This window comes from Anolis sagrei, chromosome 1, assembly GCF_037176765.1.
Source record: "Anolis sagrei isolate rAnoSag1 chromosome 1, rAnoSag1.mat, whole genome shotgun sequence".
In the NCBI taxonomy this organism is placed as follows: Eukaryota; Metazoa; Chordata; class Lepidosauria; order Squamata; family Dactyloidae; genus Anolis; species Anolis sagrei.
Window position 1 is genome coordinate 107,963,778 of NC_090021.1, and position 20,306 is coordinate 107,984,083.

At 39.7% G+C, this 20,306-nt stretch overlaps 1 protein-coding gene across 3 annotated transcripts in view; it reads left to right on the forward strand.

Annotated features, from left to right (window-relative positions):
- Positions 1–20,089, forward strand: part of UBE3D (ubiquitin protein ligase E3D) — a 66,948-nt gene extending 46,859 nt beyond the window's left edge. For all 3 annotated transcript variants that reach the window (XM_067467661.1, XM_060752967.2, XM_067467667.1), the window contains one exon: positions 19,571–20,089. In XM_067467661.1, the coding sequence (XP_067323762.1) occupies positions 19,571–19,583 (13 nt within the window). In that variant the 3' untranslated portion in view covers positions 19,584–20,089. The remainder of the gene's footprint in view (positions 1–19,570) is intronic.
- Positions 20,090–20,306: the final 217 nt, after the last annotated feature.

Here is a 20,306-nt window from a genome sequence, read left to right on the forward strand (position 1 = left end):
AGCTGGAAGAGATCCCCAAGGGCCATTCAGTCCAACTCCCAGCCATGCAGGAAGGCACAATCAAAGCACTCCAGATAAACAACCTCTGTGGAAAAGCTTCTAGAGAAGGTGACTCAACCACATTCCCAGGCAACCTATGCCACTTTCCAGGAAGTTCTTCCTAATTTTTTCAGTCAAATCTGCTTCCATGCCATTTCAAACCAGTGTTCCTTTGTGTCCTGGTCTCTAGAGCAGAGGAAAGTCAGCCCCCCCCTCCTCAATGAGACACCCTTTTAATTCTTGAAACATGGTTCTCATGTTTCCTCTCTACCTTCCCGTCTCCCAGGCAAGCATCACCCAGGAAGAAAAGAGAAATGAAAAAGAGAAGGAAGAAAAGGAGGAAAAGAAGGATGGAAGGGAATTGTGAGGGAGTGATGGAGGAAAGAGAGAAGGAAGAAGAAATAAAAGGGAAGGTAGGTAGGTAGGAAGGAAGGAAGGAAAGAGAAAACGAGGGGGAAGGAAGGAGGAAAGGGGGAAGGTAGGATGAAAGAGTGGAAGGGAAGGAAGGAGGAATTGAGAAAGATGAAGGGGAGGAAGGAAGGAAAGAGAGAAGGAAGGAAGGGTAGGATGGTGAGAGAGAGGAGGGCCAGAGAAAAGAACCCAAGCATCTGCATCCAGCCCCCGGGCCTGAGTTCTCCCATACCTGGTACAGATGCACCCTTCCTGCTAGAAAGGCGTTTGTAGCACAGGGTTCCGTAGGCTCAATCTATTTCATTAGATGCAAGATTTCTTGTGGCTTTGCAACCTCTTAATGTATCGCCTGGATTAGCTTGGTCCAACATGTGATACCAAAACAACTGTTTTAGTCCATCACACTAGAATAAAAGTAAGCCTCAAAGTGCTTTTGGTTACTCAACACATATGAGTTGCCTTCTTTCTCTGGGTGAGAGAGGAGGAAAGAAGGTTTTACTTTGGTTTACTCATATCTCTGTTTTCCACCTGGAGAAGATGGAGAGGAGTTACCGGGGAGTATATGAGTAATGGTTAGATGCTCATGCTTGATTTGTGGAGTTATGTTGCCGAGGACAATTTCAGTGACACTTGCTGGTGTGTTAAACAGGGCAAGTAATGTGTTTTCTACCATTTACGTTTCTGAAATTGTCTTTTCTTTAAACCAAAATTATGGTTCAATGGTATTTTGATTTTATTTTTAAAAGGTGAAGGTCTGAGTAAGAATATGATGACTTTGCTATATAACTGTGCACAATCAGTGATGCATTGTAGTAGTTTGGTTAAAGAGTTTTGCTTGAACAAATTAAAAAACAAAAGAAAACTTCTGCTCCAAGTTACATTTTCCCCCTGCCACAGTTAGTAAATGCACTTTCAGCTGTATTTTACCCCCTCTCCCCAGTACTACCTAGTGACTGCTTCAATTAATTTTTGATTTTTGCTCCTTCTGGGCATCCTGGGGAAATATTCCATTAAGAGATTCTTATCCTATTTAAAAGAACTATAGATAGTATCTATTCTAGGATTGTCTATGTTTTTAAAAATAGTCTTTAGCACCCACATATATTCATTTGTAAAATTCATATTAATTCTTTAAAAAAAAGTACAGAGCTGGGCCCGATTCACACTCTCTAGCAAGGATGCCTTCTTTGGAAGCTCTGATGTGTACAGTAATTAATGTCATAATTACCTTATATACTGGTGTATATGTCTAGAAAATATAGTTAGAACAGGGTCGACTTATCCATGGGTCAGTATAATTACTATACTTTTAACTTTTATAAAAATAAATTCTTTCTTTGAGTAGAGTGGCAAAAGGTGAAAGCTTCCTTCCCACTGGGAAAACCTAAAAGAAGCTCCAATTTTTCTACTCTCTCCATGATGGCACAGCTTCTGGCCTTTTTGAATGCCTAACTAGGGAAATGGCTGTGGCAACCAAGGATTACTGTCCTCCTGAGGCAGTAATGTCATTTCCCCCTGCCTTTAGAACAGTGGTTCCCAACCTTTGGTCCTCCAGGTGTTTTGTACTTCAGCTCCCACAACTCCTAACAGCTGGTAAGCTGACTGGGATTTCTGGGAGTTGAAGTCCAAAACATCTGGAGGCCCAAAGGTTGGGAACTACTGCTGTAGAATAACCTTTGACTTAGCCATAATTTTCACTTTATATGAAGTTAATTTGTGCATGAGTATTTCTTTCCCCTCCTCCTCCTCCTCCTCCTCCTCCTCCTCCTCCTCCTCCTCCTCCTCCTCCTCCTTGTTGGAGCTGCCATCCTCTCCCCAGCCAAGAGCAGCTCAATGAGATCAGTGGTGAGGGAGCTGATAGAGTTACCAACTTCCTCCATCATTTTTTTTGTTTGTTTTATATTGTTGGGCAAGAATGAGAAATCTAGAGACTGGGTGGTTTGATTGTTTTCCAGTGAACTATTTATCTAATTTATCTAATTCATGTTAAGTTTGAATCAAGCAACTTTGCCAACAGGTCTCTACTGGAGAGTGTGTAGGAGCTCTGCAGAGAAAAAGAAGAAAAAAAGTGATGCATGATCAGAAAGGGAATGGCAGCTCTGAGGAAAAAGAAACTCCAAGATCCAAGGAGAAAGAAAGATTTTTTCTTCTTTTTTCTCCTCAGGGTTGCTACTCAATAGAGCCCCATTGGCAAAGTCACTTGCCATGAAATTAAGTGGCCAAAAGCTTCAGCCCAAACAAGGTGTCCACTCATACAACCAACAGTGGGGTGGTAGCCCAACCTATATTAAGGACTTCATCACATTGATGTTTTCCCCATTTTTTACTTGCTGGCAAAACAGAGTCCCACAGAGGCCATCCTATGATGCACAGCCACTTCTGGTGGCTGCCTGTGAGAATCCATCTTGATTATTACCGCCTCACGTTTGATTCTTGCTTGGGCTCAACTGGGGAGGAAGCAGCAGCCAACTGTCTTCCCAGACAACATGGGAAGAGGATTTTAATAGCCTTATCCTAATTCCACCTTACTTTCTGTGACCTCACAAGATTCAAGTTCTTCTTTGTTTGATAAGTGGAACATTCTGGCTATTGGAAAACTAGCCCTCAAGTGGCCAGTAACTACAGTGTGCCTTCTTCTGACCATCACAACATCAGCACTACCACAACCCCAAGTATTTCAGTGGTCATTGCAGGGGTGAGAGTCTTCCTAAAGCAAGAATAAAATTTCCTTCTGTTACAGTCTTTAAACATAAGATAGGAAAATGAATTAGCAGCTCTAGTAGCTGGTTGAAGAAGCTTCTTTTTCATCTTTCCTTTTGAATATACTTCAAACAGTGTAAGTGATTTAATGTCTTCAGCCTGGTATGAAAAGAAATGAGATGCTATGTTTCAGTTCTTGATTACACTGTGTGGGTATTATGATAGTGCCATATTTTATGCTTAGCTAAGTATAGATTTTGAATAAAAGATTTTAATTATGCTGAATAAATGTTGGAGAAAGTTACATTTTATTAATGCTTCATGCTTCTAGCAGTGAACTAATTTAATTACACTCCTGCTGCTAAAGGTCTGTGTGATTGTGTGTGTATGTGTGTGGAGAGCACACATGTGTATCTCTCTGTTTTCATTTTTATTGAAAATGTAGATTCGTTCAAACATAATGGTAAAGTAAATGATCCATTTCTGATACTTTGTATAAACATTACACTAGGTGTTTCTTGGTACTAATAGATATGACAAAATATATAGGAAGTTTCTCATTGCATTCCAGCTGAACACAGGTGTGTGTGTGTTTCCTGGATCAGCCACATCAGTTGCAAGTGCAAACATTTTAATTAGTTGTTGAGCTTTTCCTTATGCTGAGATTTTCCATAGGCAGTTTTAGTCAAGATCAGACAATAGTCCTCAATGTTTACATCCTTATCTTCATTAAATGGCTGCTCTCATCCAACGTTTCTAACCAATGAAGGTGACAACACTTAGTGGTGTCAAACTACATTAATTCTGTCATGTAGATGCACTCTCAGTCACATCATCCTTATCTTTTCCCCATCTGGTTAGAACATGGGAGAGTGTTTGCTTTCAGTGTTTACTTCCAGACTGTTGATTAAACAAGTATTTCGATTGCCAGTTGCAGAACAGTTTTACATGTTTCAATTGGATTGTCAAAATTTTTCAATTGTTATTTTTTTAAGAAAATGTATCATATATTACTTTCTCTATATTTTGTTGTAATCTATGTCATAAACTACTTTAAGCTCCATAATGTAATAAAGTCAAATTAATAGATAAGCAGAAACCTAGATCTGTATAGATTCTGATGAGTCTTGTAAACGCAAACAACTCTAAATTAATTTATTATATCATGAGTGATTACGCGTGGCCGAGTATGATTGCTTAATTTATATTAATTTATACAGCATTACCACTGTACTGGACCAGTATCTACTATTTAATCTGATAAAATAGGAGCCCCCAGTGGTACAGTGGGTTAAACCCTTGTGCCGGCAGAACTGAAGACTGACAGGTTGCAGGTTCGAATCCGGGGAGAGTGTGGGCGAGCTACCTCTATCAGCTCCAGTTCCCCATGCAGGGACAAGAGAAGCCTCCCAAAAGGATGGTAAAACATGAAAACATCCGGGCATCCCCTGGGCAACATCCTTGCAGATGGCCAATTCTCTTACACCAGAAGTGACTTGCAGTTTCTCAAGTCACTCCTGACACAAAAAAATCAGATAAAATATATCCTCTCTAGGAATTTTCTAAGTTCTCCAGGTGATTCTGAGGTTGTGTTAACCCACAATTTTATGCATTTTGTAAAATTAAAAAAATATGACTTTTTCAAATAACCCGGGCAACACTGGGTACCCAAGCTAGTTTTCCCAATACATTCAGGAACATATCACCTGCCATTCTGTATATGCTTCAGCATATAAAAACAAAATGGCATTTTTGGACTACATGTTCCAGGGCTCGTAGCCACATTCAGTTCCCTGGGAACCTACCTAATAATATATTGTGAGAGTAAAAAGAGCAAATTGTAAAACATTTGATAGTAAGATGCCCATTTTCTCCTTTGCTTTATTCTTCTATGAGAAAAGTTGTGTTTGCCCACAGGAAAATGAAATAATGCCGTAGAATTCTGCTTTGGTAGAATAGGCTGTACAGTTTCAGACTATGGAGGTTATGGAGGTGAATCTCCTAACACTTGGAGAGAGCAACCTTGTTTGTGAAATGATTGTGGTAGAAACAAAACCAGAGGAGTATTGAAAGCCACTATGCATGCTGTATATTTCTGTAATAAATGAGAACAATTTGTCTCTAAAATCAATCTGTTATTCCTTCCATTTTTTTAACTGCTTAGTGTGACCTACTTGAGCAACTATGAAAAATGATTTTGCCATCCATTTGTGACAGGGAAATCTCAAGGAAGAACTCCAGAGTATCTTAGTTTAGGTAGTTCTGGTAGGACGAGTATTGCCTGTACTTGTCTCCCTCTATTTTTCATTTATTTTTGTCTTCTTAGTGTGTGTGAACACTTGCTAAACATAGGTAGGTACTTTAAGAATTCTTTCCCAAGATGGGAGTAATGTCAAACAGAATGCATTCAAGAGGGACTTTTTTGAGGCAGAGAGCATATTCTGTAAGTGAAAGAGAATGAATATGATTTCTGGGACAAGAGGTTACTGTAAATTGAAAGATTTATTATTCCATCAGCTCACAGCCCCCATTTACCCACCTCTCTTTTATGGGAGTATAAAAAGAGCAAGAAAGAGTGCCGAAACACGGAAACCCATGTTCCCAATTTCTAAAACAGTTAAAATGTAAAGCTACTACTACAATAAGCCCTTCACATTTGCTGGAGTTACTGCTATGATTTCAGGGGATTCCACATTTGGGAGATCATTAACATTAAGATTTACAATGCTCAGAACAACAATTTTATTTGTAGGTGTGAACTGGAGGTTAAAACACACAGCAATGAGATTTACCTGAAGCAAGACATGGATGCTTTCTAGGGCTTGCAAAGGAGCAAAAGCCTAGGCAGCTCCTTGATACAGAAAGCCTTTTGGAGAGCAAATAAGATATGTGGTTTTCTTTTTTCTTTTGGCTGAAGTCATATAATAATAGAGTTGGAAGAGACCACATGGGCCATCTAGTCCAACGCCCTGCCATGCAGGAAAAGCACAAAGTCATCACCTATTTGTACCTAGGCCCAACATTATGCAGACAGACATCTGTTCTGGGTGGCTGTGAGTTTTCCGGACTGTATGGCCATGTTTCAGAAACATTCTCTCCTGATGTTTCGCCCACATCTATGGCAGGCATCCTCAGGGGTTGAGACGTCTGTTGGAAACTAGGCAAGTGGGGTTTATATATCTGTGGAATGTCCAGGGTGGGAGAAAGAACTCTTGCCTGCTTGAGACAAGTGTGAATGTTGCTATTGGCCACCTTGATTAGCATTTAATGGCCTTGCAGCTTCAAAGCCTGGGGAATCCTTTGTTGGGAAGTGTTGGCTGAATTTGGATTCTCCCCTCATTTCTCTGCTCTGGATGTCCACCAATCCACAGAGCAGATTAAGGGGTGCAAAGGTAGGGTGTTGCAAGACAACTGGGAATCCATTCTCCAAGTGACTTACATTTCAGTTGTGGACAGACACAGTAAATAAAACATAAAGTTAAAAACCATTTAAAACATTATTATTAACCATATATCCATATCCGAGTTTGATTCAATGACCAGCAGCCCAGTCCAGAGCTTGTCCGTAGCCCAATCTAAAAACATTGTAATTATTGTCAAACCTGCTGTCCAAATGCCTGGTCCCAAAACCATGTTTTGAGCATTTTCCTGAAGGAGAGGAGGGATGGAGCTGACCTAATTTCACTGGGAAGCGCATTCCACAGGCGGGGGCCACTACTGAGAAGGCCCTATATCTCGTCCCCACCTAACGCGTTTGTGGAGAAGGCGGGACCAAGAGCAGGGCCTCCCCGGATGATCTTAAACTCCAAAGCGGGACATAGAGGCAGATACGTTCGAACAGGTAGGCTGGGCCAGAACCTTATAGAGCTTTATAGGCCAAGACCAGCACTTTAAATTGTGCTCGGAAGTGGACCAGCAGCCAGTGGAGTTGACACAACAGGGGGTAGTGTGCTCCCTGTATGTCGCTCCAGTGAGTAATCTAGCTGCCGCCCGTTGGACTAGTTAGAGTTTCCAAACAGTCTTCAAAGGCAACCCCACGTAGAGTGCGTTTCAGTAATCTATTCAGGATATAACAAGAGTGTGGACCACTGTGGCCAGATCAGACTTCCCTAGGTACGGGCGCAGCTGGCGCACTAGTTTTAACTGTGCAAAAGCTCCCCTGGCCACTGCCAAGACCTGGGCTCGGTTTCCAGATCTATTGCCATTTGGATTGTTCTTCTCTGGACACTTTCCATCTTGTCAATATCCTTCTTGAATTAATACTGTCCAGCACTGGACACAGTATTTCAGGTGAAGGCTCACCAAAGCAGAATAGAGAGACACCACGATTTCAATTGACTTAGACTCTATGCTCCTATTAATACAGTCTAGAATTGCATTTGCAATTTTAGCTGTTACATCACACAATTGACTTTTGTTTGGCGTGTGGTCTACTTAGAATTCTAGATCCATTTTACATTTATTGTGATCAGGCCATGTGTCACTCACGTTATATCTGTGCATTTAATTTTTTTTTTTTTTTTGTGAAATTCATCTTTTTTAGTTTTGGCCCAACTCTCCTATCTGTCAAAATTATTTTGAATTCTGAACCTGTTTTCTGGAATATTATTTACCTTTAATTTGGTGTAATCTATAGGTTTGATATGTATGATCTCAATAAAGCCCCCCACTGCATGGCTACTCAAATCAAGGAAAAGTTTCATGAGAACCACCACTCCTCTTAATGTTCCCCCAACAACAGCAAGAGTATCCGTCTGCACAGCTAACCAGGAAATCCCAACTGGATGGCCACCCCATGAGGGTCTTCCTCCAGGGCCAAACCAAGAATGGGCTATTTGGAAGTCCCTGGAGAGACTCAGAAGTGGAGTTGGCAGACCAAAAGACAACCTGGCCAAATGGCACTACCTAGAAGAATCCTCCACCTTGTGCAACTGTGGAGCAGAACAAACAACTCTGTATCTGCATGCTTGCCCACAATGCCCTGCCTCATGCACAGAGGAACAATGTGGTCTTTGTTGCCCGTTTTTGGTCTTATATTATTTAGCTGCTTGTGTTCCATTTTATCAGTCTTATTCTAATTTATTTATGCAATGTTTTTGACACAAAATAAAAAAAATTCAAAAACTTTCATCATCCGAATCATTTATAAAAATATGGGATAGCATTGGGCCCAAAACAGAGCCTGATAGCTCCCCACTAGTCCTTGTTTCCAAAAAGGAACCTTTCTACTTTGTCATCTGTTCCCAGGGCAACTGAAACAGAAGGCACCAGAAAAGTGAAAAGCTAAAGAGCTGATAACTATGATGGAACCCAGTGGAGCATTAATTAATTTTGTCTTTTTTCCAAACTGCTTACATATACCACATGCCCTGAGGCCTGGACTTCTTTTTGTCTACTGCAGTTTAGATCACTTCGTATATATAAAAAATAGCGCTGCTACATTTGCTTCATTAGCTGAGACTTGCTGATCTTTGCAGTAATTGCTAGACTACAAAAGCAAACAGCAGCTGGTGTTGACTAAGAAAATCTTGAATTCTGTAGAGGTTTTTGGAAGCATATTCTTAAAAAAAAAAACCCTATAGAATAGGGGCAAAAAGTTCTTTGGATAGATGAACCCTTCCAGATGGGACCATAACAGCCTCAGCCACCAAGGCTTGCCACTTTGTTCTCTCACACAACTACTTTACTTTTGGTGGGAACATATACCTTCAAGTAAACAGGAATGCCATGGGCATCTTCATGACTAGCCAAGAATGACACTTCATTAACTCCTGCATCCAGAAGCTTTTCTTCTACATGGGATACACTGATGATTCTTCATAATTGGAGAGAACATATTCAAAACATTCCACCAGAATTTCAACAACTTCCATTCTACAATCAATCTCAGCCTGGAATTATCAACAGAACATGTATACTTTATGAATCACACTGTACATGTATAGAAGAGAGATCTGAGCACCACAATATATTGCAAACCCATGGATTGATATATATACTTATATGCCCTCACATTCCACTCTGATCACATTACCAAATCCATAGTTTGCAGCATTCCTCAAGCTAGTGCACCCATGAAGTAAAAAGCCTAATCAACAAGGGAAGATTTGCACCTATAACAGAATAAGCTAAAGACAGGAACTGGGAGAACTCCACTTGAACTCCCTATTGAGACCATTTAGACATGTCATCAATGAACTACAGTCTATTCTGAATAATTATACTTTCTTCTCAAAGGCAGGGCTTTATTTGCTATAGTCTCCCACCCTTAAAAAACATTACTTATTTACAGAAAGATACACAGCACCGACCTTGCTACAAGCACAAATGCCAACTCTGTCCACTCATATGTCTCATTATGTACATATATATAATACAAGTATCCCCCAAAAAAATCCAAAGCAAGTATTTTGGATAAGGGACACTAAACCTGTATAAGACAGCTTCAAAACAAATGTATAAAAGAAGCATTATCAGTAATTTGCTGGTTTAAGAAGTCATTTCCTGAATAGACACCATGATCTATATACCCAAAAGAGCAATTTCTGCTGTATAATAAGTAGTTAGAAATCTATAGGGCCTATCCAGACAGGCCCAAAAGCTAGGACCTGTCTCGGTTTTACTGGAGGCGTTCAAACTGAATTAATTCGGAACAAACCAGCATTTTCCTGGTTCAATCTTCCTGGTTCGATCTGAATTGATTGATTTATTTCTGAAAAGCTCAGGTCTAATGGGGTATTGGGCCTGTGGGAACTCACTCCCAGGTAGTCCTAGGACTACCTGGGGGTGAGTTCCCATGGCCACCCCACACCTTTTGGTTTCCTGGTGTGGGATGGCGCCCATCCCCTCCCCCCTTCCCCAAGCTCCAAAATGACCCCTAAAAATAAAGTTAAACTTAACTGGCCATCATTATGTTCCTCCTTGTGCCTGGAGACCGGGGGGGGGGGGGGGAGAGATTTTATGTAGATACCTCCTCCCCGAAAAGTCCAGGGTTTTGTGGTGGGCGTGAGGACTCAAATCCGCTTGGGTTCAGATTTCTGACCTGTCTGGAAGCACCCATAGATAGCCATATCAATGTGAGGCTGTTAATTCCAATAATTGTCATCGATTGCTAGCATTTGGAATTATAAATTCTTTCACGCTTCAATAGAGGAAATGGGTGGTAATTAGTGATTCAATGCAGAAACTAAATTAATAATCCAAATTCATGTCACTTTTATAAGCCCTGTATTATAGGTAACATCTGCCTTGGGGCTTGTATTCTGATGTTCCCAAATGCAAAGATTTCCAAGACTCGATGCAGACTTTCTCTGGAGATGTGACAGGGAACACAAAGAAGAAAGGCAGGGATAGCTTTTTCACACACCTCAACTTTAATAATGTCCTCTTCAGGAATCCTTTTAACATGTTTGAAAGGATTTCTCTCATCCATCTTGAGAATTAAAGTCAACAGCAATTTGTATTTGTCTTTTGTGGCTTGCCTACCTTTCCTTCTGACGCTTGTTCAGGTCTTGGCATGCTTATGGTAATGTTAGCAAAAAGGCAGCTTAAAGTAAATCTGTGCAGTCATTGATCTTCAAAGGAATACCATTCTTGATTTTACGTTTACCTCTGCTTCATATCACTGCCTAGAATAGTGTTACATAACTAATTCCCATATATAGATTTAATTAAAGGGACTCTGTTCATTTTCTTATTTTTATAAAAGAAATGCGTGTGAAGCAGCCTTGTGTTGAATGTATCCCTGGGTTGGTCCCCTGAACTCTTTGACTGGCAGAAGCTCTCCAAAGCTTCAGGACAGATACTTGGTGCTATTTTGACAATTGTTTAAACTGGGGATTGAACCCTGGATCACCTATGTGGAATCATAGAAACATAGAGTTGGATGAGGCCACAAGGACTGCCCAGTCCAACCCACTGCTATACAGAAATAGGCAATCAAAGCACTTTTGATAGACAAGCTTCCACTCTGTCTAAACATCCCCAGAGAAGGAGAATCTTATACAAGGTACATTGCTCCACGAAATGTGAATTCCTGCCTCTGATCTGAGTCTAGTCAATTTATTGGACAGTCTTGGGGAGAAGGTACAAACTGCAGTGACAGTGTTTGTTAGAGTCTTCCCATATTGTGTAATGAAAAGCAGCTGTAGGAATTATAACCTGGGGTTCAAGTAATTATAGTTCATTCATCTATCTGACATGTGGACAGTGTTAAGTAATACTTTTCTTCCGCATTCCCCCACTCAAAATCAGAGGACTTCCCAATTTTTCTAGTTTCCATGGTGGTTTTTCGAGTGGTCCAGCATTTCTTTGTTCTCAAATAACATGCTGTTTCCATGGTGGTTCATTGGTTGCTCTGCTATGGCTGACTTATCTGGGTTTTTTTTATTATTATTATTATATTATTTTATTATTATTATATTATTATTATTATTATTATTATTATTATTATTATGTGTGTATACATGTACATAGATACACACACACTTAGGCACAGCTCAAAACCAGCTTCATTGAGGAACAGTTCAAAAGCAGTGAATTGCTTGGCAACTGCCTTGGAAGCTTCATTGTTTTCCTACTACTTTGGAAAGAAACTTGAAACCGATGTCAAATCTTCATGTGTCAACGCTGAATTGCTTGTTCTTTTTGTACTGGAGAGAGAGGTAGTGTTGAAAAATAAATCCATTTCTTTTATCTCGTTCAAGTCAGGCATTCTATTTGCTACCACTGTTCAAGATTTCGGCTTTTCCTTTGACCTTGAGCTTTTCTCACCTTCTCATCCATTTCTTGTATCTAAGTATCTCTGTTGCCAACTACACAAAATAGTTTCTAGATGCTGAACATAGAAGAACTTGTTTTCCTTAAAATACATTACCTGACAACTGTAAGTTTCCCCCCTCCTTTCCCACAGCTTAAGTGAGCCATCACGGTTATCAGTTTGCAAGATTTTGCCATTGAACTTGAAGCAAATTTCTTCTTAAAGTTTTATATGTTGTTTGAAACACCCCTTCCTCTTCAAATCTATTTTCTTGTTGAAATTCCAAATCACCTCCATCATATGCCAGCATTTGACAATACCATTATCTTCTTTGCTAATCAAATGTAAAGTGAATATAAGTAGCTCTTGTTAAATGACTAATTTTCTGAGTATGGACTATGGAATACAAAAGTACAAAATATTAGGACAAAATGCTGTAGCAAAAATTGCTCGAGGCGATTGTTTAAAATACTCCAGTTACCCAATTTGGTGTGCAGTTCTCTGCAATCAGTTAAGTTGCATGCAATCATTCACATGAATGCAACCTCCCTCATTCAGCTGCATTTTTATTTTTTCCACATTGAACATAAAAAACTACATTTCATCAAACATCTTGCATGATCAGAAGCAGTCTGAATCATGACCCTTTTTTGTTCTTTGCACTACATGTAAACAAAATCTAACAGGTAACTTGGCCTGTGGTGATATTAGTGGCAGGGCTCACATGTGTCTATGTTCCTTTAGAGCTTTGCCCTACTCATATGGCTGAATGCTAACATGGAGTTAATATCAGGTCCAGTGAAAGGACAAGGATTTTTTTTTTTATTGTGTCAGAAGCAACCCTAGAAACTCCACGTTGCTTCTGTTGTGAGAGAATTGGCTGTTTGCAGAGATGTTGCCCAGGGGATGCCCGGATGTTTTACCATCCTGTGGGAGGAATCCATCTTGCGGATTCGAACCGCTGGCTTTCAGATCAGCAATTTACCTAGCACAAGGGTTTAACCCATTGTGCCACCATGGCTCCTAGGGCAAGGGATGAAAGCAGCGAGCAACAGACAGCCATAAGATCAAGTATTTTCGATAGTATGATAAGGGGTATTTGACTGCTGAAGACCCTGGAGAGCCACTATGAAATGGAGTGGGGTAAAGAATGCTGATTTAGTTGGATGATCATCCTTACTGAAGTCAAGTTTATTTCTTCATAAGTGTTTGTGGCATCCAGGCCACAATCAAATCAAGCTGTTAAGTCTTTATGAAACCACTAAATGAGTAAACTTATCTAAATGGTGGCTTTCCCATGGATTTCCTCTGTTGGAAATTAAAATTGGATTTCATCTTCTGAAATTAAAATAGTAACAATATTATGATGTAGAAAAGCATGACATTACGGAGGAGCAATCTCATTTAACAATTAGTTTCATACTACAAGTGTGCATAAGGAGAGAACTTGAGAAACCAGAATAGATGAAGCAAACATAGAATCATCAAAGTCTTCTGACAATAAATGTAATATTGGAACTTATCCTTGGAATTATGATCTTCTTTGCTTTATTCAGTACAGTACAGCTCTCCTGGATTGTATGGCCATGTTCTAGAAGCATTCTCTCCTGTCGTTTTGCCTGCATCTATGGCAAGCATCCTCAGAAGTTGTGAGGTTTGTTGAAAACTGGAAAACACAAAAAACCTACAATAACCCAGTGATTCCGGCCATGAAAGCCTTCAACAATACTCTGAGAGAAAAAAGAAGGCCAATGGAATCTAAAGTCTCTGGAACAATTAAGAAAAAATGGAAGGAACATCTCGTGGTTTCACTATCTACAAGTAAAAGAAAGCTTTAAAGACGACCAAAAAAAGGGCTTCGCCCCACAAGATATGCTCTGGGATCAAATAATGAAAAAAGAAAAGAAACTAATAAAAGCACTATACAAGAAGTTGCTCGAATGGAATACAGAGACAGAGCTAATTAAAGATAATATGATAAAATGGGCCATAGATTTTGGGCCTTCCATCCTGCTCAGAGAATGGGAGAATATCTGGAGGGTAAAAACCAAATATGCCAAATCAGCCAACAGAAAGGAAAATTGGAAAAAAATGTTTCTCCGCTGGCACATAACACCACAACAACTCGCTAAATTCCAAAAAGGAATAAACAACAACTGCTGGAAATGCGGTAACCAACTAGGCACCTACTTCCACGTCTGGTGGCAGTGTAAAAAGGTAAAGAATTTCTGGCTTGAGATTCACAAGCAAGTACAAAGAATATTACAGATTAAATTCGAACTCAAGCCGGAGTACTACCTCCTTCATTTGCTGGACTTTAATTTAGACAAAAACAAAGACAGGTTACTCTACCACTTGGCGGCTGCTGCAAGAATACTAATCGCAAGCCTGTGGAAAAAGAAAGAACTACCTACAATAGACACCTGGCTGCTCAAAGTAAGAGACTTGATGGAAAACGACACCCTGGCAAATTTAGTATACGACAAAAGTAAGAAAAATAAGATAGATTGGCAACTGTTAAGAACGTTTCTAAAAGTAAGGAAAAACATATTACTACCAGAATAGAGAAGCAAAAGCAATAAAGAAGACAAGAACCAAACATTGACAAGTTCAAGAACTCAGGAACCCCGCAATCTAGATTGGAAGTCAACTTTGTTTTTTAAAATAGATTCACCTACCACTTCCCTTGCTAAGACCTTCCACTCCCACTCCCATCACTCCCCCTCCCCCCTTCATCCCTTCCTTCCCCCCCTCCTTTAGTAGTAAGCAATCCATGTTGTTTGTATGTATAATGAAAACCATCAATAATAATAATAATAATAATAATAATAATAATAATAATAAACAATACTCTGAGAGCTTGTTTGGACAATAGCCTAATCCAGCAAGTTTCTCTTCTCTCCCACCACTGCCTTCTCTCTGCACAACACTAAGGCCCCTTCTACACTGCCATTTTTATATGGCAGTGTAAAAAGGGCCTAAGACTACAATATGGCGAGAAACATCTCAGAGAGTCCTGCAAGTGGATGTATAAAGGCATTCATCATGAAATACTGCATGTACCTAAGAATTTTATAGGATGGTATTTTACTCTCGAGAGATATTTGTCCAAGAGTTAATCATGCTTCCTACAGATATGGCACTTCTGAGACACTCTTAAAATTATATATATATATATATATATATATATATATATTCTGAGTAATGATACAGCCAGTTGAGTATATGCCTTTAAGTTGCATAAAATTGTATAAAATCTACATACACTAAATATATAACATTTAAAAGCAAAACTCCAAATTTAGTGCTAACTACATACTACAAAATACAAACTAACTACTGAAACATTCAATAACATATGTCAGAAATAGAACTAGAATAATAATTAAAGTTTAAAAAAATGTAAAAACAAAAGACAGATATATGCAATCAAATTTATTGACTTCCTTCTGTTAGTTTGCCACAATTTGTGTGCCACTTAAAAAAAACCCCAGTGGAATATAGAGCTTCCAAGCATACATGATGGTAATTAGAAAAGGGACGATAAACTTTCAGTTATACTGAGCAGCGTTAGATAATAACATTTATTTATGTAATGCCCTTTCCACCAAAGAGCAGAACATCAAATGAATGCAAGCAAAGGCAATAAAAGATAACACTTGAAATATACACAGAACCCCCAACATCCCAGCAGTGATTAGCTATGTTAGTGACTTCAGGTCCAACTCAGCAACTTAATCTAGCGAATCAAGGAAGGTCTTCAACTCCTTGTGAGAATGGGTGGGACTGTCCATCTGCCAGAGATCCAAAGGAAAAATGTTCCACGGATGCAGAGCCAGGTCTTGAAAGGCTTGCAGACCGAGCTTTGCATGTTGAAGGAATAGACAGTAATCTATTAACCTTACCTGTAGATCTTGAATTCCTAGATGGTGGGTGTGAGGAAGCGTTAATCCCACCGCTTGTCAACAAAATTATGTGAGGAAGTATTAATCTTCTTTAATGCCGCCAATATTCTGTGAGGAACCTTCTTTTAGATATCAATTAAGCTGCCACCAATATGTTTAGAGACGCTGGTTTATGTCTCTGTTTATCTTTAGTTGTGTTGTGAGGTGACTTTGGTAGTGTGGAATGCACCAAGCATAAAAGCGATGGAGGAGGCAGGTTTGAAATATAAAGAGAACAAGTTTTATTGTTAACAGAACGTAATTGTTGCAGTTTTGAGAATTTGAACTTGGCACAAGGCTTGATGTTACAAAATGGCTGGTTTGAGATACATACAGGCTTCTGATGTTACAATTCTACAAACTTCTTCTTTAGTGAAGTGCTTATACTACTTCAGAGTTCCCTATTGTGAATATCCACACTGTTTGCCCTATACTCGGAACAAACCACTGATCACCAGTCTTTCCTTACTGGCGATCCTTTAAACCCCCTCTGTTAGATTCTTTAACCTAAGCAATCTAACAAGGTAACACCTTCAGCTCTCTTGCTGAAGAAATATTCACAAATTCTAAGAACTACTGAATTCTCACAGCTTCACAACACTCTTAACCTCTTCCCCGGGTCTCATCCACCGGACAGAAACTACTTTCCCAGAGTCCTTTCTTGACTCTGTTACATCTCCCAGAGCCCTTAACTGGCTCTGCCCTCTTCTCAGGGTCTCATCCTCCTGACTAAACTACTTTTCCCAGAGTCCTTTCTTGACTCTGCTATTTCCCAGAGCCCTTAACTGGCTCTCCTCTTCCCCGGGTCTCATCCACCGGACTAAAGCTTAACTGTCACTTTCAAACCTTTTACTCCTTTAGCTCCGCCCACCTCCTCTGCTGCCTTGTCTTGTCACCATGGCAACCTATCCCTCACAGCTAGGCCATGGCAACAAATGTAAACCACAAATACAGTTTTAAACACATTATAAATAACACTTTATAATAAACATTATAAATACAGTTTAAACACATTATAAATAACACTTTATAATAAACACATCTCTACAGTGGGTACCATCCTAACTGCCAGGTAAGGTAAAGGTAAAGGTTTTCCCCTAACATTATGCCCCGACTTTGGGGGTTAGTGCTCATCTCCATTGCTAAGCTGAAGAGTTGGTGTTGTCTGAAGACACCTCCAAGGTCATATGGCCGGCATGACTACAAGGAGTGCCGTTACCTTACCACCAGAGTGGTACCTATTGATGTACTCACATTTGCATGTTTTCGAACTGCTAGATTGGCAGAAGCTGGGGCTGACAACAGGAGCCCATGCTGCTCCCCGAATTTGAATGTGTGACCTTTTGGTCAACAAGTTTAGCAGCTCAGTGCTTTAACCCACTGCGCCACAGGGGGTCTCTGAGCTGCCAGGTACTGGAGGAGATTAGAGCCCTAAATATAAGAACCAAAAGTCGACCCGGTAGATAAAGGAATAGAAGTTAGACAACAAGCATGGTAATTGCAGAACCATAATGAGAGATTACAGCTATGCTGGGAACTCAACCACAGATTCTTAAAAATCACAACTTCTCCTCTTTCCTCTTATCATTTTATCCACTTTTGCCTTATCCTCTCTAATTGTCGGAGCAAACGACACATTACTGTTCCAAGTATCACATGGAGCGTGGGAGAGGTCGGACTCCCATTTAATACGGCTTTTCCTAAAGCCTTGCTTTCAATCTAAAACAGTGCTTTTGGTTTTCTTTTCCTTTTAATCTCTTTTTTGAAGTTTTCATTTTATGGCATGACTTGTTTAAATACATGCATTTGCTTAAATACATACATCAACTGCGCTGTTTAGAAAACTCATCCCCAGTACCCAAACAAAAGATCTCAATACAGTATAATGGAATGAAAGCCCAAACACGAATCAAGGAACATGAAAGGCACTGCAGACAACTTCAACCAGAGAAGTCAGCCATAGCAGAGCACCTGATGAACCAACCTGGACACAGCATATTATTTGAGAACACAGAAATGCTGGACCACTCTAACAACCACCATGTCAGACTACACAGAGAAGCCATTAAACCCCACAAGCATGTAGACAATTTCAACAGAAAGGAAGAAACCATGCAAATAAACAAAATCTAGCTACCGGTACTAAAAAAAAACTCTAAAATTATAACAGTAAATAAAGAACAACACTCAAAAACAGGTGAACTCCAGGCAAGAAACAATCAGGGGCAGCTGAATTACCTCTCAACAAAGTATTCTCCCAGGCAGTAAGGAGCCAGACCTTGAAACTGTTAGGCCATTAAATGCTAATCAAGATGGCTAACTGAAATATTCACACCTCCAACAGATAAGAGTTCTTTCTCCCACCCTGGGCATTCCACAGATATATAAACCCAATTTTCCTAGTTTCTAACAGACCTCACAATCTTTGAGGATTCCTGCCATAGATGGGCAAAACGTCAGGAGAGAATGCTTCTGGAACATGGCCATACAGCCTGAAAAACTTACAACAACCCAGTGATTCCGCCCATGAAAGCCTTTGACAATACAAAGTCCATCATGTTGAAACATATCAAAATTATCCAGTCTCTGCCAACTAAAATTAAAACTTAGGTTCCTAAGCCAGCTCAAATATATTGGTTTCACAGTAATGCTAAACATTGTCTAGGAGAAAGCATTTTGTAAGCTTTCTCCTGCTTCAGAGTATCCATACTGGATTTTTCAGGATTTGCCAACTGGGGTGAGGATTAGTAGTTATTCGGTTTCTGGGGATTTTTAAGAAATGAGTTGTGGATGGTGGAGTGCTCTCATGCGGTACTCAAAAAGGAATAGTAACTCTAATGTATCTTGTCCCCTCCACTTTAAGAAAATCAGATTTTCTCGATAAGGAAAACAGCAGATTTATTGCAAGGTAAATTGCTGAGAACTAGCCTACAGAAAAGGGAGAAATGGAGCAGGGGGGAACAAAAATGAGGCAACAGAGAGCAAAGGTTTTGGGGGAAAATATGGGACCTTTGCAGTGGTGGGGGAGTCGATGAAATGAGAACTTAGGATACAGATTGAGCCTCTCTCTTAGATTACTGCAGCTGGAGGTACCGAATACCTCCTTTCACAATGTTTCACCAAGTAAATGGGCTAGGGTAACTTGTGTGTGTCATCAACAGGATTCTGACCTTGTGCTTGTTTTAAAAGCCAACTTGGTGCTAAACATGAAATATTAACATGTTTCGTGTCCATATGCTTTTTATGCTGAAGAGTAGAGATAATTAAGTCTTCCGATCTGCTTGCAAATCCTCCGCTAGGCTTCTTCCGCAAAGTCAGCTTTGAACTAGTCGTCCAGGTTCTTCAAGGCTTATTCACTTCCAAAGTTGAGCCTTTGCTCGCTCAAAGCAAGGCGTTCTTTGTACTTTACAGGGCAGTTTGCTGAGTATAAGGAAAGTACATTGCCACAACTTCAATATCTGCTTCATTTCACTAGAATATGCTACGTTGAATGCAGTCGATTTAATGGGTTGTCTCTTTCCTCAGAACAGTCAAATTAAATTTAAGGGGGAGAATACGCTTTCATTTCTCCTCTTTTAAGAGGTAGAAGGACTGCTCCACAAAAAGTGTTATGAATAATTTTGTGGCGGGGTGTGTGGGATGGTAAAAGACTGAGCTTTGTTTTTTAAGGTTGGTGTGTTGCTGCTACCCTGTTGTTTTCATTTTGTTTCCATTGCAGGTTGCATTTTTGAAGATGTGAAGGAACCTGTGAAGGGAAAATTGCACTGAAGTTAACTTCAGCTATAAAGGATTGAGGAGAGAGGACCGTAACTGAGAGAAGAACTTCCTAAACCAAAAAGAAAATTATCTATTCAAATTGCCGCTTATTGACCACCAAACATTGAAACTTTGAAATAATGAAACAGCAGCACTTTGTTTAATGTAGGAGGCCAATTGTTGCAGGACAGGGGTTCAGAGAGCTCTGTAATTTGGGGTGCTGGGGACCTAAGTTTATTGTAAATAATGGCCTACTTAACATTCCCCAAAGAGGGGCCATTTCTCTATTGCAGTTACCTCTGCTTTTTAAATAAAGCTGATAGTAATTGTTCCATCTCATTGCTCATCGCTTATCCAACCTTTGCTCATCCAACGTTCTGTATTATCCTACGCAGTCTGCCCTCCCGCCTGGATCCACTATTGTTTTAATACATTGTGATGTTTTGGTGCTAAATTTGTAAATACAGTAATTAGTACATAACGTTACTGTGTATTGAACTCCTTTTTCTGTCGATTTGTTTTAAAACATGATGTTTTGGTGCTTAATTTATAAAATCATAACTTGATATTTAACCGACTTTTCCTTAATCCCTCCTTATTATCCAACATTTTTGCTTATCCAGTGTTCTGCCGGCCCATTTATGTTGGATAAGCGAGACTCTACAGTATTTTATATTTGGAACCAACATAGAATATAG